Below are 26,537 nucleotides of genomic sequence, written 5' to 3' on the forward strand. Positions count from 1 at the left end.
ATGAGCCTTGAATGAACTGGGTCTCACCTTTTGTCCAGGCGCTGCTGCTCCACCATCACATGTATCTGGACACGGAACTGGGAGGGAGCTTGTAGGCAGGAATGGTCTTACTGTCCTCGGTGGATTAGGATGCTAATAATATGGCAGTTTGCTCAGTTTAGGGAAATTCTGAGGGGTTTCCATGAGACTTAAAAAAACAATCAATTTACTCCCAAGCTGGAAACAGTTCGGTTACTGAAACAGGACATTTAACATTCCTTATTCTATCCAAATAAATCAGGGGTTCTCAAGACAATCCTCGGAACACACCCAGCCAGTCAGGTTTTCAGGATACCCACAATGAATATGCATGAAATAGATTTGCATACAATGCCTCCATTGCATGCAAATTTATCTCATCTCATGCATATTCAATATGGGTATCCTGAAAACCTGACTGGCTGGGTGTGTTCTGAGGACTGTGTTAAGAACCCCTGAATTGGATCAATGGATCAGCCACAGACACAGCCTTAAATGCACTGGGGGTGAATGTTTTCAAATAACAGTTAGAGCAAAACTCTGAGTCCTTTTTTTTTCATTATCATTTGGGATTCTGTTCTGAAAAGACATTGGCATTTAAAGATTTTGAGGAGCTTTCTCTTGTCACTGTGAATTTAACGATGGGCTGGCGGTGCTTCTGTCCTGATCACCATCAGAATCCCAGGTAGATATCACACTGCAAAGTCCAAAGATTTCTAAAACCTGGACAGTAAGGACAAATAAAAGAGCCCAAGGAATGCAATCTGAGAAGCAGCAGAGGCCTGGAGCCGGCATGCTCATCTTTTGCAGAATCCAACTGCTTGAAGAAAGGTCACTGGACCGTCACTGGCTCCATGGCGCGCTGTCTTCAAATACGCCTATTTATAACTGCTATTTGTTGCAAAGGTCTGCTTGGTGGAGGAGGTGCTCAGAGAGCTGGAGCCCCTGACAGGAGACAGGGTGCAACCAGAGAGGGGTTTCTTTACTCAGTCCCTGACAAACACTAACACCAAAATATGAAAGACAACGTTATCTAAGGCAGTATAAAATGTTTTAAAATCATATTACAATCTCTACCACCGGGGATCAAAACTTGAGAGCAAGGCAAGACGGAGGGTGGTTTAAACCTCTTCTTAGATAACGGAAACCTGGTTACCATATTCACGTGGATCATTTCAAAATGATTGGGTGTTTCACAGACAGTAGAAATCACACCTCCCTGGACACAGTTTAATGAAGGCACAGATCTAGTTCCTATGCCATGGATCCCGTTAGGCACATGGGGAGGGGAAGGGGAGTGCTGGAATCTTTGCTGGGATGCTGACCGCTCCGATCCCCACTGACCTCCTCTCAGCTACACCTTACCTTTACCCACCAGTATACTAACATCTTTCTGATCTGGGTGGGATTAATTGCACTTACGAAGCCGATTGTTTCTTTTTAAGGAGGGGTGGGGTACCCCTTTTACCATGTGATGGGGTGCAGAAGTCTCATCTGACCCTCCAGCCCTGTGTGATCTCTTCCTAGCTATGTACAGTCTCTCTATACCCAAATAAGTGCTTGTGAAACACAAGGTCACTATCATCTGAGATACGGCAGCACGTCCATTGCACGCCCAATATGATTTGGATTGGTGCACTGTGGCAGTTCCCAGACTAGCTGCTTGGATCCATTACCAAGCACTCAAAAGTACACTCATGGGATCATGGAATCTGGTATAAAGACATCTACCCAAATATACATATATGAACAAATGGGTATAAATAGTTTACCTGGGAGAGTATTCACATGTGCAAAATTAAATATACATTTCTGTTCTACTCTGAGTTATTCGTCATCACATTCGAGGCAGGAAGTGAGTCACGGTCATGGCCGGGGAGATTTTGCGGCCTTTCTTCACCCTGCCATGTTTGCTCAGTCCTATGTAGGCCCCTCGATAGGCCTTGGATTCGTAGGCGTTGTAGTGGTTGGGTAGCAGCACCTCCCTGAACTTGCATTCATCTTGAAAATGTGCCTGAAAGAGAAAAGAAACTCATGGATATGGCAGCTCAGGGTAGGAAGGGAGCCAAGGCGTGCTGGCCAGCCTAACTCCATGTACACCGTAGTCATGTAAGACTCATGTATGGCTCTATGGTGAGCTCCATGGGGTAGGAACTGTCCAGCCAATATTCAAAATTATTAAAATGGGTAGGTCAAGCTGCGGCCCGTTTAAATTGCTTGTCCAACTGTGGCTAACTGCCATAGAAGCTGACTCTGTGGATGCTTCAGCACCCCCAATATTTTGAGAAAATTCCTCGTATGTGTCCAAGGAAGGGTTATTTCCACCGGACTTAACTGCTAATATTCAACAGCACTTCACCTAACTTGTGAATGCTCCAAGGGGTGGAGTTGGCACTTATGCAGTTAAGTTCCAATATTTAGCCCGTGACCGCATTAGATAACCGCTTAAATTGGGACGCACATAAAGTAGGTCCTATCTTTAAGTGGTTCATTTATGCTGTTAAGGGCTGAATATTGCACTTAACTGCACAAGCTTTAGTGGCCAACCTAGAAGTGGATATTCAATGCAGGTGCCCGGACAGGGCCTGGCATTGAACATCCTGGGAATACAGCCAGCAGCGGACAGAAAAATGCTGACTGCCGCCAGCTGAATATCAGCTCTTCATAAAGGTGGTTGATAGACCCCAATAAATAAGTAAAATAAATAAAGTACCCAGCAATATCCCAAAACAGTACAAAACATTTTATGCCGCTTATCACAGAAATAAGCAGTGGATTTTCCCCAAGTCCCATCTTGATAATGGCTTATGGACTTTTCTTTTAGGAAGTTATTATCCAAACCTTTTTTAAACCCCACTAAGCTAACTGCTTTTACCACATTCTCTGGCAATGAACTTCAGAGTTTAATTACACGTTGAGTGAAGAAATATTTCCTCTGATTTGTTTTAAATTTACTACTTTGTATTTTCATTGCGTGTCCCCTAGTCCTAGTATTTTGGGGAAAGGTAAACAACTGATTCACGTCTACCCATTCCACTCCACTCAGTATTTTATAGATCTCCATCATATCCCTCTCCTCAGCTGTCTCTTCTCCAAGCTGAAGAGCCCTAACCACTTTAGCCTTTCCTCACTGATTGATGCATCTAGAAAACCCACTTACGACTGCCACTGGCTGGGCATAAACAGACAGACCTCGATACCATTAAAAATCTGGCATTCCCTCTGCTGCATTGGGACACCAATGTACAGATTCATCCCCATACAGTCCAGTACATCTTGTGACACAATAAACACGAGAAATAGTGATGGTGAACCTGAGAACTGCTTTCTTCTAGAAAGGACTATTTGGAAAGAAAGTTACTATAAGATGACTTCATCCTTCTAAAATAAATCCCTATAAAAATTGTTTTCTAATAAGCTTTTACTGTCTGCACTAGATTGTCCCTCTGGCCACCTTGGGAGGTCAATCTTAGCTGGCCAGGTTACACTTCTCTTTTTCTCCCTTTCAGGTTGGACTGCTGTGAGTCTGGCCATTTCTTTAGAATTAAGAGCAGGTTCTGATATAAACTTAAAGGAGACTCCCCCCCCCCCCCAACTCCCATTTTTCAGGAGAGGATCCTGTCTCTTCAGAAGACATGTGATGTCCCCCAGTGTTCATGCAACCATAAATCTCTCACTTTCACCAGTGTCCATCCAGCCATAAATCACTTGCTTCACTGCTAATTCAGTAAAGATCAGACCAGCTGTTTTCTGAGGGCCCCTTTACTGACCTCAGGGACTTCCAGATTCTCTCATGATTTGCAGTGTGCTGTCATTGTAAACATATATTATTTACTATTAATAATAGCAACATTCCGGAATCCCAAAAAGAGTAGCAACATTCCAGAACCCAAAGAGCAGCAGGATTCCAGAGTAGCAACATTCGGGAGTCCCAAACAGCAGAAGGATTCCATGCTACCAATCCCATAGATAAGTATGTTACCATGTAACTTCAAGGTGTGCCCCTAGTCTTTGTACTTTTTGAAAGACTAAAACAATCAACTTACATTTACCCATTCCACCCCACTCAGGCAGAAAGAAGTCTTGAGCTCACATCCCAGGATGTCTCCCACAGCTCCGAGTTTGCCCCCTTCCCAATTACCCATCTGTATTACCCTTCAGAAAGGGATTCCAGGCACTTCTGTTCAGTTGCCTGTTCGGCATGTAAAGGGAAGGGCTGGAAATGACGTTATTGGTGTAGATGTGAATGTTGACATTGTTTGCTATGAAATGTGTATGTTTTTGTTGTAAGTGGCTTGGAACTTTTGGAATGGCAGCCTGTAAATATTTTTTAATTAAATAAACTATGAATACATTAGAAAACTAGAGATGTGTCTGGTTTGCAGTAAAATTACTTTTCAAATTGGCATTAATATATTTGAAATCAAGGCTCACTAATATCAACAAACACCAAAATATAAAATGAGACTAGATTTAATTATATCTTCAGGACCTCAGTGAAGAAGCTCAATGGATGTTAGATTGTCTTTCCAACCAGACTCATTTCCCCTTTATCATCACTAGTCCATTTTTTAAATTAATTTGTTATCAAAAATATAAAAAAAATTTCAAAAGTTCAATCTCTCTTGTTAAATCTATGAAGGTTCTTTTCAGAAGCTCAACCTCTCTTGTAAATCCATAAAGATTCTTATTGATAATGAGTCAAAAAAGACTCATTTGATCATGTCGGCTAGAGGATTCCACTTCCGACATGAAATCATTTTTTTCGCCCATATGCTGCTTCAAGGAAAAAAAACCTTAGGAAAAAACACAAACTTTGTATCAATCATAAAATCCTCCCTCCAAAAATACTTCACATGAGGGGAAGATTTCATAGACAGTTCTACATACATCGCTTATTTATTTACTGCATTCACAAAACAGAACGGTTTACATCTTAAAAATAGCAACAAAACATATAAGAAATCCATTAGTTTGATAGAAAAGCACCTGGAGTATTGTGTTCAGTACTGGTCTCCGTATCTCAAAAAAGATATAGTAGAATTGGAAAAGGTACAGCGAAGGGCGACGAAAATGATAGTGGGGATGGGATGACTTTCCTATGAAGAGAGGCTGAGAAGGCTAGGGCTTTTCAGCTTGGAGAAGAGACGGCTGAGGGGAGATATGATAGAAGTGTATAAAATAATGAGTGGAATGGATCGGGTGGATGTGAAGCGACTGTTCACGCTATCCAAAAATACTAGGACTAGAGGGCATGAGTTGAAGCTACAGTGTGGTAAATTTAAAACGAATCGGAGAAAATGTTTCTTCACCCAACGTGTAATTAGACTCTGGAATTCGTTGCTGGAGAACGTGGTACGGGCGGTTAGCTTGACGGAGTTTAAAAAGGGGTTAGATAGATTCCTAAAGGACAAGTCCATAGACCGCTATTAAATGGACTTGGAAAAATTCCGCATTTTTAGGTATAACTTGTCTGGAATGTTTTTACGTTTGGGGAGCGTGCCAGGTGCCCTTGACCTGGATTGGCCACTGTCGGTGACAGGATGCTGGGCTAGATGGACCTTTGGTCTTTCCCAGTATGGCACTACTTATGTACTTATGTACTTATAGTATACCATGCCATACTTTGTATTGTTTTTGAATATTTTTACTGTTGTAATTGTCTATTGCTCATGTTTGATTTATTCTTACTGTACACCGACTTGAGTGAATTCCTTCAAAAAGACGGTAAATAAAGCCTAATAAATAAATAAATATGTTTGCAAAGGTTTTTACTATCGTTTTAGCCAGACGGATCCTGCCAACCAGACCTGCTCCATTGTCAAGATAGCAGTGGTGCTTTTCTAATGAATTTTACAGCGATCATCTGATTTGAGCCCACCAGTCAAAATACAATGAAAAACACCGCTGCTATCTTGACAACGGAGCAGGTCTGGTCAGTAGGATGGGTCTGGCTAGGACGGTGATAAAAACCTTTGCTCACATATGTACAACTATTGTCTGTGAAATCTTCCCCTCATGTGAAGTATTTTTGGAGGGAGGATTTTATGATTGATATATAAGTAGAGAGGTGTGGTAGCCATGTTAGTCCACTCTTAAAGGTTATGAATAGAAATCAAACAAAATAAAACATGGAAAAGAAAATAAGATGATACCTTTTTTATTGGACATAACTTAATACATTTCTTGATTAGCTTTCGAAGGTTGCCCTTCTTCGTCAATTATAAACCATAAAGTTGTATTGCTCTATTTATCACCATCCTCTCACCTATCCACCCCCACCCTGTTAGACTATCACTGGAATGCTTTGATGTTTCACTTATATATACTGTCATCTACCAACATTTGCTTATTTCCGATCTGAGGAAGAAGGGCAACCTTCGAAAGCTAATCAAGAAATGTATTAAGTTATGTCCAATAAAAAAGGTATCATCTTATTTTCTTTTCCATGTTTTATTTTGTTTGATTTCTATTGATAATGATTGATATAAAGTTTTTGGTTTTTTTTTCTTGGGGGGGGGGGGGGGGGTTCCTTGAAGAAACATACGGTAAAACATGATTTCATGTTGGAAGAGCAATTCCCCAGCCAACACGATCAGATAAGTCTTTTTTGACTCATTATCAGTAAGAATCTTCATAGATTTATGAGAGGTTGAACTTTTGAAAAGAACCTTCATAGATTTAACAAGAGAGATTAAACTAAATTTTTTTCTATTTTTCATAAAATTAATTTAAAAATGGACCAGTGACAAAGGGGAAATGAGTCTCGTTGGAACGAGAATCTAACATCCATTGAATTTCTACACTGAGGTCCTGAAGATATAATTCAATCTAGTTTCATTTTATATTTTGGTGGTATGTAGTAAAGACATGCCTGGCGCTTGTGAATATGCCATTTCTCACGTAATTCTCAAATCAAATCTAGATGTATGTTAAGACCATTGCCAATGGTTCAAGCTGGTTTCAAACTGGCTTGGTAGAGGAGGAGGCATGGGTGAAGAATGAGGTGGATAGATCCATGGTGAACTCAATTCCTTTTCTATCCATTGGAAAGAGTATTCAGCACTTTAGATCTACTGGTGATGTGTGTGACTGCAGAGCAGCTTTTAGTTTCAGGAAGTGTCACATCATTGCAAGTCCATGGTCAGATCACTACATCAGAACTGTCCATCCTCCAATCTCACATGTCTTAGCAGAGCTGGGTAGAAAATCAAGCTCAGTTTGGTTTAATTCTGATCCTAAATTCAGTTTTTGCACTTACTGAAGTTAAATTTTGACTTGCCAAGGTGGAAACTTCAAGAACAGAATCACTGGGATACTAGGGGCGCTCAGATGGTGCCTGTGGAGGGAGGGAAGGACAGTCTTCTGAGTTGTCTGAATCTAAAAAGTTCAAACAGCCACCTTGAACTTCAGTTCCTCTCTACTGTGTTCACGGTGCAAGTGTTCCTTAAGGAGCAGAACTCTGCAAATCAGGCCAAACCAGGCCCCAGCTGAGCTTTATTTGCATTTGTTTACTGTTTTATAAATATATCCCCTTGATGCGGGTTTTTATGGTGAGAAGTGGTCATGTCAGCCTGCGGTTTCTCACATAATTATTCCTTGTAATACTTTGCTCCTAGATCCACAGGAGAGACACGTATGGTGAAAGTGGAGAGAGCTTTTTACATGCAGCTCTCATTTTAGGTGTACAGTTTTGGGTCCACCTTATCTATTATTGTGATCAAAAGGGAGGGGGGGTTGGTGTAGAGCTTCTGGCTTCAGCAGCATCTGAGTCCACCCTCCAGCAGCTTTCTGGATTTACAGCGTCCCAGGCAGGGAGAGAGCCAGCATTAACACAGGTACTGGGAGATTATTTGTCAACTCCTAACTGAAAATAATTCCAGGAGATCGAGTGTCCTGCATGCACAAAAATAACAGGGTCCTGAAATTTCTCAAGGTTTGAATGAATACAGCAGGGCTGTGCAAAACCTTCTGTCCTGAGATCTCTTTGGCCCCTCCTCATCAATAGCCCTGTCACTCTTGCCCAAACCTATTACAAAGAACATAATCACAGAACATATACATAAACATGGATTAATGAGAGAAATCCAACATGGATTTAGTGATGGGAAATCTTGCCTCACCAATCTACTACATTTCTTTGAAGGGGTGAACAAACATGTGGATAAAGGGGAACCGGTTGATATTGTGTATCTGGATTTTGAGAAGGTGTTTGACAAAGTATCTCATGAAAGACTCCAGAGGAAATTGGAGAGTCATGGGATAGGAGGTAGTGTTCTATTGTGGATTAAAAACTGGTTAAACGATAAAAAACAGAGAGTAGGGTTAAATGGTCAGTATTCTCAATGGAGAAGGGTAGTTAGTGGGGTTCCCTAGGGGTTGCTGGGACCGCTGCTTTTTAACATATTTATAAATGACCTAGAGATAGGAATAACTAGTGAGGTAATTGAATTTACTGATGACACAAAGTTAACTAACTTGTTAAATTACAAGAGGATTGTGGAAAAATTGCAAAAGGACATTATGATATTGGGAAACTTGGCATCCAAATGGCAGATGATGTTTAATGTGAGCAAGTGAAAAAGTGATGCACATGGGAAAGAGGAACCCAAACTATAGCTACATCATGCAAGGATCCACATTAGGAGTCACCGACCAGGAAAAGGATCTAGGTGTCATCATTGATATGCTCAGTGTGCAGTGGCAGCTAACAAAGCAAACAGACTAAGCAATAGAAATCAAAACCGAGGACGTTATAATGCCTTTGTATCGCTCCGTGGTGCGACCGCACCTTGAATACTGTGTGCAAATCTGGTCACCGCATCTCAAAAAAGACATAGTGGAATCAGAAAAGGTGCAGAGAAGGGTGGCAAAAATGATACAAGGGAAGGTTGGGCCTAAATTTAGGGAGCCCACCCCAATATTTATTAGCCATTGAAGGACTAAAGGTTTGCTCTGGGGACTGTTACCAGTACCGATTGCTGATGGTAATATTGGGGTGAAAAGTTAGTTTTAGTTGTGCTTATGTCAATGTGCATTCGTTGCAGAACAAAAACTTGATTCTACATCATTTCATCAGCGATCATAATCTTCAACTTTAGTTTGAGGCAGAAATTGAAAATTTCTGAGGGGGAGGGGCCTGTTTGGCATCAATGGTGTCCTGGGTTATTCTATTTAATGCTAGCAGAGATTGTGTAAACATGGAGGAGGGATGGCAGTTATATTTAGGTTCAGTCCCATCCCTTCACATGCAGATTTTGAATTCTACTTCAATAGATTTATCACTACAGGAGCTGTTGTGCATTCCTCTCGGTGCATCTGTTTTGAGGGGTGAGGCCTTGTTTGATTTAGTGGCTCTTAGATTTCCCCCCTCTATGGTGTTTCATGACTTTAATGTTCATTACAATGGTGAAAAGCTTTGCTCAGTCTTTTGATATGCCAGATTTGGAAGGTATTAATTTTTTTTTACACATTCTAAGGGTTTTTTGGTACATAGTACATAAGTACATAAGTATTGCCATACTGGGACAGACCAAAGGTCCATCAAGCCCAGCATCCTGTTTCCAACAGTGGCTAATCCAGGTCACAAATACCCAGCAAGATCCCAAAAACGTACAAAGCATTTTAGCTGCTTACTCCAGAAATAAGCAGTGGATTTTCCCCATTTTAATAATGGTCTATAGACTTTTCCTTTAGGAAGCAGTCCAAACCTTTTTTAAACTCTGCTAAGCTAACCGCCTTTACCACATTCTCTGGCAACGAATTCCAGAGTTTAATTACACGTTGAATGAAGGAAGATTTTCTCCGATTCGTTTTAAATTTACTACTTTGTAGCTTCATCGCATGCCCCCTAGTCCTAGTATTTTTGGAAAGAGTAAACAGTACTTTAGATCTATCGGTGATGTGTGTAACTACAGAGCAGCTTTTAGTTCCAGGAAGTGTTACATCATTGCAAGTCTCAAAATTATTATGCAGTGACCTATGGTGCATAAAGATATGTTGTAACCTGTATCAAGGGGTTGGGGTAACTTGGATCTTTTGAAATTTGGTAAATCGATGCTAAATTTCTCTACTGACTTAAGAGTTAAGTCTTTGGAGAATATGTTAGAAGACTAGAGTAGGGTTTCTTAGCATATGGTGGATGAGTGACATGTTTCTGGTCTTTCATCTAAATGTTTAGGCCATTTCCTTCCTGATCTTGGGCTGCTTGTATGGGGCAGTTTTAGACGTTAATGCGAGGTTAATGCAGAAAAAAGGCTTAACACAAAACAGTTTAAAGTATTTTGAAGTAATTTTCCTGTCAGCACACTAATCATGCAGTTTTCTTTCTAATTTTTTTCAGGAGGGGTTGAGCCGTGGGTGGGGAATGAATGATGCAGCGTGTGCTAACTGGATAATGTGGACTTAACATGGGAGCATTTACCGCTTCCTAAAGAGAGAGGAGGCAATAAATGCTTCTGCATTATTATTATTATTTTTGCAAGTCCCGTTTGCTAATAGAAAAATTAGCATAGGACCTGGAAAAAGAAACCAAAAACTCCTTCAAATACTGCCACATACAATATGGGCTTAGCATGCAGGAAATTCACACATTTTGGTAAAAGAACCCCTTAGATCTCAAGACGAAGCTTCGGAGACTAGAATGGGATCAGTTTTTGATAAGATACTTAGGAAACCTAATTTTAATAAATGATTGGTGTTATTATGCCATGCGTATTGTGCAATCTCAGAGTTCGAGCCCGTGTTATTAAGGAGGTCCTGGAGGAGCCTCAGAGGTCTCTTTCCTTTAGATAAGGTCCAGATCTGGACACTCTAGAAACCCTTTTTGTGTCAACAGATATTTGTTTGTCTCTTGGAGGTGGTGGTTCTGGATGAAGGAACCTTGAAAGATTTTTCAGATTGGTTTTCTTGTTTTCTCCCTTCTCATGAGGAGATTGTGAGACTTGGTCATTGTTTTGCTAAGGGTTGTTACATGATTTGCTGCTGCTCCGCTCGGTCACACTCCCATCTCTCAAAGGATGTGATTTCTTATTTGACCCAGATACCGGTTTCCTCCCATAATGCAGGCCACTAGCTACCAAGCTCATTTCCCCAATCCTAAAAAGCATAAGAGGGATTTTGGGAAGGTGGATCATTTTTGACCCGTCTTTAATCCCCCAGTTATTGTAAAGATTATTGAATCGCGTGTCATGGTTCAATTTTGGGTCCAGTGTGGACTTTGGATCCTATTCGATCAGGGTTTTCTGTTGGTTTCAGCCCAGAAGCACGCTTACTGTCCTGGTGGCTCATCCGTGTTGAGCGCTGGATCATGGGGGATCTGGTTTATTGATTCTGTGGATGTGTCTGTGGCGTTCAATGCAGTCCAGTGCAATATTCTTTTGAAAGCCTTTGCACTTCAGGCACCTTACGTGTGATTATACCCTGGTATCAGAAGTTTGTACATGACAGGACATTTTTGTGTTTTCTCGGGGATCAGCTTGTCCACCTAAATCAGGAATGTTTGATGTACCACAAGGATTGGTACTCTTCCCAGTTCAGTCTAATGTTTATATGCATTCTCTTGCTATGATTTATTAGATCTTTTGGTGGTTTATATATCTGCTGACAGTGTTCAAAAGCAGTTCCTGCAATACAGGGGCGCTTGGATGATTGATTGACAGCTGTTACTGACTGGCTCTGATATAGCAACTTGTGGTTGAATAGCCATTTCGATTTTTGAAATGCGCTTTACTACAGAAAAGTTTGGATCATTTTCAGAGGATTCAGATCATGCACAATGGTCCAAGGACCAAGTTACACTATTGTACATGCTTCATTGGCTCCCACTGGTTGCTCGTGTTAAAATTAAATTACTTTGCTGAGCATTTCAAGCCTTACAAGATATACAGTGGGGGAAATAAGTATTTGATCCCTTGCTGATTTTGTAAGTTTGCCCACTGACAAAGACATGAGCAGCCCATAATTGAAGGGTAGGTTATTGGTAACAGTGAGAGATAGCACATCACAAATTAAATCCGGAAAATCACATTGTGGAAAGTATATGAATTTATTTGCATTCTGCAGAGGGAAATAAGTATTTGATCCCCCACCAACCAGTAAGAGATCTGGCCCCTACAGACCAGGTAGATGCTCCAAATCAACTCGTTACCTGCATGACAGACAGCTGTCGGCAATGGTCACCTGTATGAAAGACACCTGTCCACAGACTCAGTGAATCAGTCAGACTCTAACCTCTACAAAATGGCCAAGAGCAAGGAGCTGTCTAAGGATGTCAGGGACAAGATCATACACCTGCACAAGGCTGGAATGGGCTACAAAACCATCAGTAAGACGCTGGGCGAGAAGGAGACAACTGTTGGTGCCATAGTAAGAAAATGGAAGAAGTACAAAATGACTGTCAATCGACAAAGATCTGGGGCTCCACGCAAAATCTCACCTCGTGGGGTATCCTTGATCATGAGGAAGGTTAGAAATCAGCCTACAACTACAAGGGGGGAACTTGTCAATGATCTCAAGGCAGCTGGGACCACTGTCACCACGAAAACCATTGGTAACACATTACGACATAACGGATTGCAATCCTGCAGTGCCCGCAAGGTCCCCCTGCTCCGGAAGGCACATGTGACGGCCTGTCTGAAGTTTGCCAGTGAACACCTGGATGATGCCGAGAGTGATTGGGAGAAGGTGCTGTGGTCAGATGAGACAAAAATTGAGCTTTTTGGCATGAACTCAACTCGCCGTGTTTGGAGGAAGAGAAATGCTGCCTATGACCCAAAGAACACCGTCCCCACTGTCAAGCATGGAGGTGGAAATGTTATGTTTTGGGGGTGTTTCTCTGCTAAGGGCACAGGACTACTTCACCGCATCAATGGGAGAATGGATGGGGCCATGTACCGTACAATTCTGAGTGACAACCTCCTTCCCTCTGCCAGGGCCTTAAAAATGGGTCGTGGCTGGGTCTTCCAGCACGACAATGACCCAAAACATACAGCCAAGGCAACAAAGGAGTGGCTCAGGAAGAAGCACATTAGGGTCATGGAGTGGCCTAGCCAGTCACCAGACCTTAATCCCATTGAAAACTTATGGAGGGAGCTGAAGCTGCGAGTTGCCAAGCGACAGCCCAGAACTCTTAATGATTTAGAGATGATCTGCAAAGAGGAGTGGACCAAAATTCCTCCTGACATGTGTGCAAACCTCATCATCAACTACAGAAGACGTCTGACCGCTGTGCTTGCCAACAAGGGTTTTGCCACCAAGTATTAGGTCTTGTTTGCCAGAGGGATTAAATACTTATTTCCCTCTGCAGAATGCAAATAAATTCATATACTTTCCACAATGTGATTTCCGGATTTAATTTGTGATGTGCTATCTCTCACTGTTACCAATAACCTACCCTTCAATTATGGGCTGCTCATGTCTTTGTCAGTGGGCAAACTTACAAAATCAGCAAGGGATCAAATACTTATTTCCCCCACTGTAGATCCAAGTATGATCTTTCATGCTCCTTGTGTATCTGTTATACTTTTGGTGGCTTAGTTTCCACTTCATTGAAACACATAAAATGACAGCACATAGGGACCACAGTCTACCCATCCACACCATCTACAATCCCTTCCTCTCCCTCAGATATCCCACATGCCAGTCCCATGCCCTCTTATGTTACCAATGACTTTGAAATCAGAAATTGATTGTGTCCTTTTCCGATGCCATGTAAAGCTTGACTCTTCTCTCCGTTTTAAGGCAAGCTTTTAGAAAGATGAATGAAGGTTCTTTTATGTTTGTATGTTTTATTTATGGCATTGTTTTAATATAATGATTATTTTTTTTACTGCTTTACTCTGAATGGTATTTTTTGTTGTATTGATCTGTAATTTGCTCTGAACTGTCAGTAGAGGAAAAGGGCAGAATTAAATCAACTAACAAATAATTCATCCAAAACTGTGGCATTACCATTGTTTTGATGGTCAACACGCATGGATGCTTCCCAATTTTAAGAAGGTTAAGTGGAGCCCTCTGCCTGGACTTGTAAGGGCACTGGGGCTGCTGCAGTGCACAGAGCTTCTCCTAAGATGGCCATTGCCAGTGACCAATCCTCCACACTTCCATAAATTAGTTTAGAGGTGGCTCTCTGTGACAGAGGAGAAGACAAATGGGTCCTTGTGAACCGGGAATCAGTGAATTCCAGTCCCAGCTGCCCACGTCTCTCTGTGTGGCTCTGGACGAGTCGCCACCACCTTCATGCAGTTTGCTTTTCCTCCACATTAAAACGAATAGTCGCTCATTTATCTGCTTCTTTAGCAATCCTAATATTCCCCAAGCAGAGGACAGATGAGCTGAGCTGAGCAGCCCCAAGGTCCCACAGAAGCAGTGACAAAGCTGGGATTTGAACCCAGAAGATCTTGCTGCTCTCTTACACTCTGACAACGATTCTGCATTTGTTCCTGGATAACAGTAATAGTCTTGTAAGATACAGCTGGATGAACTGGCTGTGTGCAGGATGAATTTCCAGATGCTATTGAGTATTAACAAATTTCTCTCCTGTCTCTGGTAAACATCTGGCAAGGCTGGATGTGTGTGAGACCGACGTCCGGGCATCAGCCTGCACCCAGCCCCCCCTCCCGAATTAATGTGGATTTGTACCTGTATATATTTGTCGCAGCTTTGGCGGGGTACCCAAGCCTGAGGGTGTAAGCTAGGCAGCTGGGATAGCTGCGCTTACGGTTGAGCTCCCTTGCTGTGCGGCGGGGAGTTCGGTTTACGATTGGTCAGTCTTGCTATGACGGCGGACTGGGTTGGCTACTAAGCCGGAAGGTGATTGGCTTGGGTATACTCCCTGAGCCCATTCGCCAGGCCCCCTCCCTGCCCATCTTCAAATCCTTGCTCAAAGCCCACCTCTTCAATGTCGCCTTCAGCAACTAACCACCATACCATATTCAGGAAATCTAGACTGCCCCAACTTGACATTTCGTCCTTTAGATTGTAAGCTCTTTTGAGCAGGGACTGTCCTTCTTTGTTAAACTGTACAGTGCTGCGTAAACCTAGTAGCGCTCTAGAAATGTTAAGCAGTAGTAGTAGTAGTAAGTAGTAGTATACCCAGGGTTATAATGTTTGTGATGTCTGTATTTAAAATAACGCTGCAGCCAAGTTGTGCCATGTGAAGAAAATACCATGTGTCCCTTGTGTTTTTATGCAATATCAGGAATACCCTTTGGCCCGAGGGGTCTCGGTTGCCTATGTTACAACTTTGGCCACTACTAGCCAGTTCCTTAGCTCTGTCACTGTGGGCTGAGGAAGCTTCCATCTTCTGTTTACATTTCATTTTAGGGCAGTGTTGGGCAGCCTTGGTCCTCGAGGGCTGCACCCAGTTGGATTTTCAGGATTTCCCCAATGAATATTCATGAGATCTCTTTGCACACAAAGGAGGCAGTGCATGCAAATAGACCTCATAAATATTCATTGGGGAAATCCTGGAAACCAGTCTGAGCTGCAATCCTATTTTAGGGTAATTTTCTTTGTGTTTTTTAAATTTTGCATTCCTTTGGATAGAATTTCATAATTGTGTCTTGTATTGATATCAGTTGCTGCACTGGATAGCGTTTATAAGACCTGGATTTGCAAACGGTCTGCACCATACTGAGTTTCTTATTTATTTGGATTTAGTTCACCCGTTTTTCAGTAGTAGCTCAAGATCAGTTACATTCAGGGACATTATTGTATTGTAAGGGCGGACTAGAAATAATACAGTTCTATTTCAATTGTTTTCTTTCTTTCTTTCTTTTAGCAAGGTGGGTCCTTTTGACTCGGGAACATCCATTTTCCTATTTTTAACCCTATTTTCCTAAAGGAAAGAAGGCGTATGACATCCTGTGTGTGTGTGCGTGCACACGTGTGTTTGTGTGTCCCTGTGTCCTCCCCCTTAAGTTAAAAAAAATCCTTTCAGGTTGGTATCATATCAACATGAAAGATGGGGGGAGAGAAGGGGGCAACATGAAGATTCTGGCTGGGGTCTTTTTTTTCTGGATGCAAGTTCATAGACTGCGGATACACATGGACACATCTCTGGAAAGAGGCTGCTTGTCCTTAGCTAGGGGTGGCATTATCTTTCCCAACACGGCTTCGTGAGAGATAAAAACATTTTGCCAGCTCTCCCTGTAGCTGCAGTTCAGTGCAATATTAGTGTAACTGTGCAATGTCCTGTGTGTCGGAATGTGTAGTGTGGTCTTTTTTGGAATCCGCATAGGTTGTATGAGGACTATAAGTTTTAAAATAAATAAAGAAATGTATAAACTCTTGGCCTCGGTGGGTAATACTGAAGGAGGTGAGGGGTAAAATAATGTTCCCCTCATCTTGACTACAGTTTTGAAAGGTGATTCTTGTACAGCTACATCTTATTCCACAGCGGTCTCTGAAACATCCCTCTCCTCCTCCCCCCTCCCCCCCCCCCCCGGATTCTGTACCCGAGCTCTGCCTCCCATATCATGCTCTCTACTCACCGATGCGTATAATCTGCCTTTGCTGTTCATCGCTAAAAAGAATTTGCTTTTCACACTGTACAGGCTAACGAAACCCTGTTCCACCGTGGATATTTCTAAGAGACCTGGGTAAATGAAAACACATTACATGTTACACGACATCCGCGCAGACAGGAGAAGAAGGCTCTTTATTTCACTGATGCTGCTACCCAGGTAAGGGGCCTCCCCTTTATAAGAAAAACTTTAAGAAAAGTGTGTGTGTGTTTGGGGGGGTGGTGGTCACTGATTACCATTCTTAGGGGTCCTTTTACTAAGGTGCGCTGAAAAATGGCTTGCGGTAGTGTAGGTTTGGGTTTTGGGCGCGTGCCGATCCATTTTTCAGCATGCCTGTAAAAAAGGCCTTTTTGAAAATTTTTGCCAAAACTGGACGTGCGGCAAAATCAAAAGTGCAGCACGTCCATTTTGGGTCTGTGACCTTACCGCCAGCCATTGACCTAGCAGTAAAGACTCACGCGGTAACCGGGCGGAAATGACCTGCACGCATCCAATACATGCATCCGAAAATAAAAATTATTTTTCCAGACAGGTGTATCGGACGCGCACCAAAAATGAAATTACCGCAAGAGCCAAACGGTAACCGGGCAGTAACTCCATTTTGGCGAAAGGGCCCCTTAGTAGTTCAAAAGTAGTTTCAAATCTGCATTTTGGGGGTGGGGGAGGGGAAGCTATAAAAAAAGCAAAACCCTCCATACTCTCAACATTTCACGTGAGTGTCTACAGCCATCTGTAACATGCATATAAGAGCATGCCCGTGCAACAGCCCACTGCATTCCAGCACACAGTTATTAAAACCTCCATCTAAGAAAGCTGTACTGATAAGCGAAACAGATTTAGTGCATTGTGCGAATGGCAACGACCTCGCAGTGCATTCTACCTGGTGCCAAAAAGCTGTGGCAAGTTTTAGAGGGGAAAGAACGACTTGGAGAAATGGGTCCAGTTCCAAACTGCAAACCCTTTCCTTCTTTCCCGTCCATTAAGGAAAGCAGGAGTAAAAATAAAATGGAATCTAATTATGGCAAAGCATTCAGGACGTGTTTGAGCCTGGAGTTCTCGTACTAAATGATTCTAAGGACTTTTAAAAGACAACAGGTGTTGCTTAGCGTCAGAATAAAAAGCTGAGCATTTGTGTTCGTAACCACAATCCTCAGTAATTATCCAGGCTGATGTGACATTTATTGCTCGCCTTTCCGAGCCAGAACTCACTGTATTGGCTTTCGCTGTGGACCCCACTTATCCCTCCGTCTGGTAGGATCTGCAGGTGAAACCCAATGCCCACATTGCAGTACAGTCTCCGTAGCCTCTTAATCCCCAGTAAATAGTCACTCTCCCAGTTCACGGTGAATCTCTCTCCCGACACGCCAGCCAAAGACCTGGACAGCAGAGAATCCCATCCCCTCTCCAGCAGCGTCCCGTTAGATCCTTTGGGAAGAAGAGGGTACGATGGCACAATCCCAGCCAGGAAGCCCAGGAGAACCACAGCAGGTAGTGTCCAGTGGGTGCCAACCTCGAAGGACATACTGATGAGTAGCCTTTGTGCAATGACCATCCGGTTCATCCCCTGGGCACGTGGTCAGAATTGATGGCCCTAAAAATATCGCCCATCTTATTTTCCTCCCCGCAGCATGGTGACCCCGGCTTATTTTTGGAAGGCAGATAAAGACCACTGACATGAAATGAAAGCACGGGGAAAGTTGAGTGGAGAACAGAAAGAGGGCAGCAGTAGAGGTCAGGGTGGTGGGGACCATCTTTTGTTGCTTTTGCTCTCTTGTGGGCTGCCGAGCTATATTTGCATGGCCTATCTTTATAGCCCAGCCTTTGTCCCACCCCACGGCATCATACTGACATTCAGAACTTCCAAAGGTAACCCAGTCAGGCAGCAGTGCCCTGTGACACTAACCTGCTGTCACAGCACAGGGTAGACTGATAGATGGTCTCATATGGGAGAGGAGGTGCTGCAGACATTCATTGGACGGCCAGCAGTGGTTATTGAATGTGAAGGGGCCTTTGCAGGCTCCAAATTGGTCCAGTGCTGGTATGCCTGGCAGTCAACATCCTTATTTAGCGAGGAAGGTGTAAAAACAGTACTGCAGCTCACCAGGGAGTAATGACAAGCCTTCCAGCCCTTCCTCGGCAGCCGCTTGCTAGGTTTACATAAGGATAGTGAAAGCAGAATTCAAGTACATATGATCTCTGATAGGGTGAGTAGATGGCCTGGATGAGCAGACTGCATAGGCCATAGGGGATTTATGTGCCTTCAATTTTCTGTTTCTAGGACAGGGGGAGAGAGAATTTATCTGTCTGCAAGGGCTCCAGAGAGGTTGTAGAGTCCTGGGTCCTCTCTGTCCTGGACTCACTCAACTGATTTAACATATTGGCTGAAATCTTGAGGCCCTTAAAGCTGGTGGGGGGAGGGGGGTCAGTTGTTATTTCATAATATTCCTGCTAGTTTGTACCCGCATACAACAATGATATGATAGGGGCCTGGTGGTTAGAGCAGCAGCTTAAGAACCAGGGAACCCAGTTCAAATCCCGCTGCTGCTCCTTGTAACCTTGGGCAAGTCACTTAAGCCTCCATTGCCTCAGGGACAAACTCAGATTGTAAGGCCTCAAGGAACAAGGAAATAGCTGCTGTATCTGAATGTAGGAGATATAAAAGAAATTTTAAAAAATAATAATAATACAAAACCTGCCATGTAACAGGTCAAAAACTACTACACTGTCACCAGCCACATAAGAAGATCACTTGGTCCATAGCAAAGCTAAACTCCCCACCCTGGCAAAATCCAAACGTCAATGTCACCCATCATACAATAAACTATAAAACCTGCTTCTTCGTCTTATCATCCATATCCAAAGAGGCCTGGGAAGCAGGGCTGGGATTTGGTGACATTTTATTCCAATTTTTCAGATGAAAGTTTGAGATCACATGAGCACAGGAGGGCAAAGAAACACGTATGCAGCCTGCTAGCGTGGCCTGCTTTAGCTTTACACACTGTACGCAACGGTAAATGTGTGGAGCCCCCTTGTGGCCCAACCTCTGCCCTACCCCTGAGAACCTAGTGCAGGCCAGTTATAAGGGGTGAAGAGGTATTGGGGGCTGGGTGGCTGCGGTGACCTGGGCTTATACCTGCTGCAACATGAATAAAGATATTTGGGCTTCAGGTCTCTGGGAAACAGATAAAAGACACAAAAGTACTTAAGAACATAAGTGTTGCCATACCGGGACAGACCGAAGGTCCATCAAGCCCAGCATCTTGTTTCCAACAGTAGCCAATCCAGGTTACAAGTACCTGGCAAGATCCCAAAACAGTACAATGCATTTTATGCTGCTTATCCTAGAAATAAGAATGGCTTATGTTCTTTTAGGGAGCTATCCAAACCTTTTTAAACCCTGCTAAGCTAAGTGCTTTTACTGCATTCACTGGAAGGGAAAAAAATGACAGAAGACAGCACATAACCTCAAAATTGTGCAGAAAGCAACGTGCCAGATCCTTGTGGGAAAGAGACCCACACAAGAGTTTATTACACGCTGTTTGCTGTGCACTTTTCTGCCTTCACATTCAGGTTTCCTGACTGCGCAGCTCACGCACTGAAGAGATCATGGCCCAGAAAACCAATGCCGAGTTTGGCTATTTGCACTGAGGATGGAATCGCAGACAATCTGTATGGCTCCAGCAGCAAATGACTTAACCTTCAGCTCCCCCAGCAGATTGGGGGGGGGGGGGGGTGATGGTATGTGTATGGTTACAGGAGAGGACGTATTTCATACGCCTTCCATAGGAGAGAAGCTTCCCACTGAGCCAGGCATTCTGAAAATGTCCAAGTTGCATGGATCTGTGAATATACTTCCAAGACACATGATGTTTGCCTTCCAGTGCTGAGGGGTATCAGATAACCATCCCCCGTACAGGAGGCACACGTTTCACCACAGAAAAAGAAACTGAGGGGCTGCTGCTGGGGACAACTGGCAGCTAAATTCACTTACAGCATATATTTTATATTGGGTTGTTTAATTCCCTGGAAATATTAATTGTTATAGTTTATAAAAGCTACCTCCTCTTTAACACTGCATGACTGCATGGCCCTGCATGCTGATTCTGATCAGGGCACAGGCATCTGAGGAGCAAATGTTTATCAGAGTCCCATGTAGGCATCACATGGATAGAGGTAGCTTATGAATACAGCACAGACAGCTGGAGGTCAGGTCTTCATTACAGCCCCATACAGGTGTCGTATTGATATAAAATTGACAATGAAACTGCAAAGGCTGAAAATTATATCAGGTTTCTTTTTCAAATTGAAAGTTGTCAGGAGATTATGGTGCTCATTTTGTAAGCATACAGATTTACAAAGTTTCACGTTCTACAGCGAGCGTTAGCAGTAAATTTGAGCGATCAATACTCTACATGCCCTGACTTAGGAGTGAGGTTCATTATAGTCATCCACAAAACTAGCCCATTTGAAGACACTGCCCCTGAGAGAGTTTTATAGACTTTCATAACACATTAGCTTACCACAGTACCGACAGACCCTCACTATACCTGTCTCTGACATATTGATCTTTCCCTTTAAGCATCTTCCTCCTTCCAGATCTCTCTTCCCTCCTGCACTTCCCCCCACCAATGGTCCAACATCTCTCCTCTTGCCCCCAACTGCCAACACATAGGGTCTAGCATTTCTCCCTCTTTCTTCCCTGTAGTCTGTCTTTCCTTCCCCCTGTGATCCAGCATCTTTTCCTCTCCCTTCCTCTGGTCCAAAAACTCTCCCTTTCTCCCCCACCCCCCTCTGTCCAGCATCTCTCCCTCACTCCTTTCTGCCCCTGGGTCTAACATAACTGCCTTTTTCATCCCTCCCTGCCTCCTGTTGTCTGGCATCCCTTCCTCCCTCCCCTCTCCCCACACCCGTGAGTACAATATCTCTCCCCTCCCTCCCATAGTCCCCCACCTCTCTATCCCCCTTACCTCAACTCGGGGCTCCCAGATCCAGCATCAATCTGCTACATTCCTTTGAAGGGGGTGAATAAACATGTTGATAAAAGTGAGTGGGTTGATAATGTGTATCTGAATTTTTAGAAGGCATCTGAGGAAATGGGAAAGGAGGACATGTCCTATTGTGGATTAAGAACTGGTTAAAAGCTAGAAAAGAGGACGTAGGGTTACATGGTTAGTATTCTCAATGGAGAAGGGTTCAAAGTTTCCACATTTATTTAGAATTTTCTATTCCTCCTACGGGAAGATCATTAAGGCAGCTTACAATCTAATTATACAAAGTAGTACATATAACATAATTGTGACACAACAAGAGACATTAAGAGAGGGGACAGAACTATAATAATGATAGGAAAGATGGGATGGTTAAAACAAAAAGGTGTATGCATATGTGGCCAGATCACAGCTGAACTGTCACGTGCTGGGACCGCTGCATTGTAACATATTTACAAAAGATCTGGAAATAGGAACAACAAGTGAGGTGAGCAAGTTTGCTGATGACACAAAGTTAACCAAAGTTATTAAAACACAAGAGGATTGTGAAAAAAATGCAAGAGGACCTTACGAGGCTTGGAGACTGGGCATCCAAATGGCAGATGACATTTAATGTGAGCAAGTGCAAAGTGATGCATGTGGGAAAGAGGAACCCAAACTATAGCTACGTGATGCAAGGTTCCACACTAGGAAAAATCTTGGTGTCATCATTGAAGATACATTGAAACCCTCTGCTCAGTGTGCAGCAGAGGCTAAGGAAGCAAACAGAATGTTAGGAATATTTAGGAAAGGAATGGAAAACAAAAATGAGGACATTATAATGCCTTTGTATCATTCCATGGTGCAACCGCACCTCAAATACTGTGTACAATTCTGGTCACCACATCTCAAAAAAGATATAGCGGAATTAGAAAAGGTAAAGAGAAGGGCAACAGAAATGATAAAGCGGATGGGATGACTTTCCTATGAGAAAAGGCTAAAGAGGCTAGGGCTCTTCAACTTGGAGAAGAGATGGCTGAGGAGAGATATGATAGAGGTTTAATAAAATACTGAGTGGAGTGGAACGGGTAGACGTGAATCGCTTGTTTACTCTTTCCAAAAATACTAGGACTAGGGGGCACACAATGAAGTTACTAAGTAGTAAATTTGGAACAAATCAGTGGAAAAATTTCTTAAAGTGTGATTAAACTCTGGAATTCATTGGCAGAGAGTGTGGTCAAAGCAGTTGGCTTAGCAGGGTTTAAAAAAGATTTGGACACGTTCCTCAAATTTAATCTAATCTAATCTAATTCCAAGGCTTGTATACCACACTGATTCCAGTTTGAGGTTCAAGGCGGCTTACAAAAAGAATCTCATAGTACAAAAAAATCATCTAAAAAAATTTCTTAAAATTTATCAAACAGAAATGCTTTAAAACTCTTGTATAATTGCATATAATTTGTCATAAATCTGATATGCAAATGAAGAGCATTCCAGATTGAAATAGCCCGAAACAAGAACATTGTATCATATTGATGTTTAAACCGCACACCTCTAAATGTGGGTAATTTTAATAACAACTTGTCACATACCAGAGAAGAAACAAAGAGTCAGAAAAAAGTTGTACCGCCGGGGATTCAAGATGGCGATTTAGGCAGATGCACCCTGCAGTTTCTCCTCTGATAGTTCCAGCTTGTTCGCCTCGGAGTGTCTAGCCCGTGGTGTTCAATGGGCAAGCAGAGGGAGAAGGTTAGGGAGTTTCCCTCTACCCCTAACATAGTTCCAGCGATGAGGCAGACAACGCTGGACTCTTTTGGAGCCTCTGTGGTCCTTCCGAAGACTTTTTCTCCTTCTGCCCGAATGGACGCTTTGGCGTCAGTTAGCAGCATGAACGGGGCATCCTTGAGCCCCGTCGAGCACATGGCCCCCACCGCAGCCGAGGAGAGAGAGTGCTGCCGATACTCTCGCAGCCTGAGAAGCTAAGGCTTTGGAACCAGGTGTACAAGGAGGGAAGGTATCGTCAGCAAAGGAGATCTTAGATTCATGAGCGAGAGGCTATTATTGATTCTGCTTTGAAGATCTTGCCTTCTGGAATTGTGAGTACTCTCTCTCAGGTGGGAAGTCAATCTCCCTCCCCTCTACCATCCCGGGAGTGGAGGAGTGGCTTAGTGGTTAGGGTGGTGGACTTTGGTCCTGGGGAACTGAGTTCGATTCCCACTTCAGGCACAGGCAGCTCCTTGTGACTCTGGGCAAGTCACTTAACCCTCCATTGCCCCATGTAAGCCGCATTGAGCCTGCCATGAGTGGGAAAGCGTGGGGTACAAAAAAAATTAAACCAGCTATAGTGACTTTAGAGTCACTTTGGGATATGACATGCATTCTTCCTTAATGACTGTGATAAGTGGGAATTCTAAAGACATTAAGGGTTATTTCTGATACGCAGGGTCGTTGGCGCCCCCCTGTAGACTATCAGTTGGTGCCCCCCCCCCCCGTGTGGCATCTCCTTTCTCTCAACACGCCCCTCCCTCCACCGCTCGCTCAGCAGCTGAAGAGATAGATTCCCCGCTTCACTTACCTGGGTGTAGAGCTTGCAGGCGGACATGTCTAGGCACTGATGGGGAGGGAGGGAGGAGAGCCGAGCCCGAGCGCTGCGCGCAGGAAGGCAGCAGCACATGCGCATAAGTGCCAACGCGGTACGGTACGGTTTATTTTTTTAATTTTGAAATAGAACTCGACCGGCAGCGGCGCCCTTGAAGGCAGGCACCCCCCTGCGGTGCTTACCCCGCTTACTGGGTTGGCACGGCCCTGCTGATACGGTCTTGATTCAAGTGCAGGTAACTGCTCAGCAGTCCTTGAAGGTTGAATGTTTGGAAACCAGAATACAGACCTTGGAGAATGTAGAGGTTGCCTCAATGAAGGACAAGAATGTTTTACATCGACATTTAGAATACCTAGAAAACCAGGTCAGAAGACTTAATTTGAGATTCCTCAACTTCCCAAGGTCACCTTTGATTTCTTCTATAGACATGGTACAGAAATATTTAATTGTGGTCCTGGGGATGGCTGGAGAGTCATTACCTCCTATTACACGAGCTCAATATATTTGGAGCTCAGGAACATCTACAGAAGATCCTTCTCAGAAGCGAGAAGTGGACAATATGAATCTTACCTCCTTTTTGGAAACCTCTTTGGACGTGATTACATAGAGAACAACTACGTTGGTTACTTTTGCCTTGGAACATGATTGAAACTTTCCTTTAGACATTTGGAGACGCTTTTTGGGGGTTCAAAAGTGGGCATATTTCCTGATCTTTCAAGAGAAACACAGATGAGGCGAAAGGCTTTCCTGGCCTTACGGCCTAGAGTGTTAGTTCTTAGGATCCTATTTTGTAGTACATTTTCCTTGTTTATATTTTATATTGTATGAGGGTAAACAATTTCAATTTTTTGACCCAAAGCAGCTAATTGAATTTCTAGAAGCTAAGGAGGAATTGAATGTCATAACTATGAATGGCAGGCTAGAGACAATAATTGGAGGGAGCATCTACCTGTATAATTTTTCTTTTTCTTTACAATAATTATTTCTTATATCTTGGGATCTTGATTTCCTGTTTAGTGGACGAAAGATTGATGTATATTTTTCCTATAATGTTTATGTGAATTTTTATTTTTCAATGTTTTCTGATTATCTCTGATATTGTTGAGATATGTATTTGAAAATTCAATTAAAAAAATAAACTTGTACCTACAACTCTGGAATACCATCATATAATACATAGACAATTATACAAACTGTTTTGAAAATGTGTGCTTTAAGGGGAAGCCAATGAAGTCCAAAAACCATTATTAAGACAGACTTGGAAAAATCCACTGCTTATTCCTTTGGGATCTTGTCAGGTATTTTGTGACTTAGATACTGGGCTTGATGAAACTTTGGTCTGTCTCAGTTTGGTGATGCTTATGTACTCCTTACAGAGAGTGCGTCTTTCCCCTCTGAGCCTCTGTTTTAAAAGCACGGTGGGGGCTTTGAGCTGGTCTGTAAATAGAGTCTTACTAGGTTCACTGCAGGGCAGCCTCTAACACATTAATGCCTTCAATCTGCGCAGCTGACAAAGCTAAAATTAAAAGGAATTTGTTGCGTATAATTCAGTTTATTCTTATTGTGATTGGCCCCCGGGGCTATTAAGAAACAGAATACTGCAGTCTCTCAGCTCCAAAGAAGGCACAAGGCAACAAAGCCCTCAGAGGCAGAGCAGGTCACCCAAAATGTGCCCAGAAGTCATTTAAAAATAATCAGAGTAAATTAGGAGTATGACACTTGTCATACACTTTAACTCTGGTTTTAATAATGCTTCTCTCCTGTGTGGTATTTGGGGACTTGCTGGCCCTTCAAGGTCCTCGGTGTGATGGGAAGGAGCTGTCTCTTCAGGCAGCCGAGAGACTCCCTTATTTTCTTACAGGACCAAGGAGAAGTGAGATGTGTTGTCATGACTTAACACATGCAGGATCAATCTCAGAGACCTAAGCCCTTCTGGAACCCAGAACACGTTGTGGTTAAATATAAAGCTGAAATAGCATGTTCTATTAAAGAGGCAGCGCCTTGCTTATTTTTATCAAGTGATTCCATGAATGCAGGATGTAAAGCACCACCGCACTTCGGAAACCATCTCAGCTCCACTTCTGCCGTTTCTGCAGGACTTGAAGGGTCAGCTGTGCGTGGCATTTCCTTAGTGCCCGAATCTGCTTGGCCGCATGAGGAAATAATCAGAGCTGAACCTGCCAGGGCGCCTTCTGCAGGCAAGGCACAATCATGAATTGTTTCTCTTATCAGCACTGTGGGGCCCGATGCTCAAACGTTTGCAGTAGAGGGAAACTCTACCATGAATTTAGTGCAGAAAAATTGCTGTGGTATGCTGAGAATATCATGCCACATTAAAATGGTGGAAAATCTGCAGCTCAGCAAAGCTTTCCTGCCGGTAGCTGAGCAGTGATTGGCTGAGGCACTCCCTTCCCACCCCCAAACATA

General features: G+C 43.1%; 1 protein-coding gene across 1 annotated transcript; it reads right to left on the reverse strand.

Moving 5' to 3' along the window:
- Window positions 1–1,526: 1,526 nt before the first annotated feature.
- FGF6 (fibroblast growth factor 6) lies at window positions 1,527–18,295 on the reverse strand. Its single transcript, XM_030214905.1, is given in 4 exon segments — window positions 1,527–2,032; window positions 16,512–16,615; window positions 17,754–18,103; window positions 18,105–18,295. Coding segments are annotated over 4 exon segments (822 nt in total). The 3' UTR covers window positions 1,527–1,855.
- Between the last annotated feature and the right edge of the window lie 8,242 nt (window positions 18,296–26,537).

This window comes from Microcaecilia unicolor, chromosome 9, assembly GCF_901765095.1.
Source record: "Microcaecilia unicolor chromosome 9, aMicUni1.1, whole genome shotgun sequence".
NCBI classification, from domain to species: Eukaryota; Metazoa; Chordata; class Amphibia; order Gymnophiona; family Siphonopidae; genus Microcaecilia; species Microcaecilia unicolor.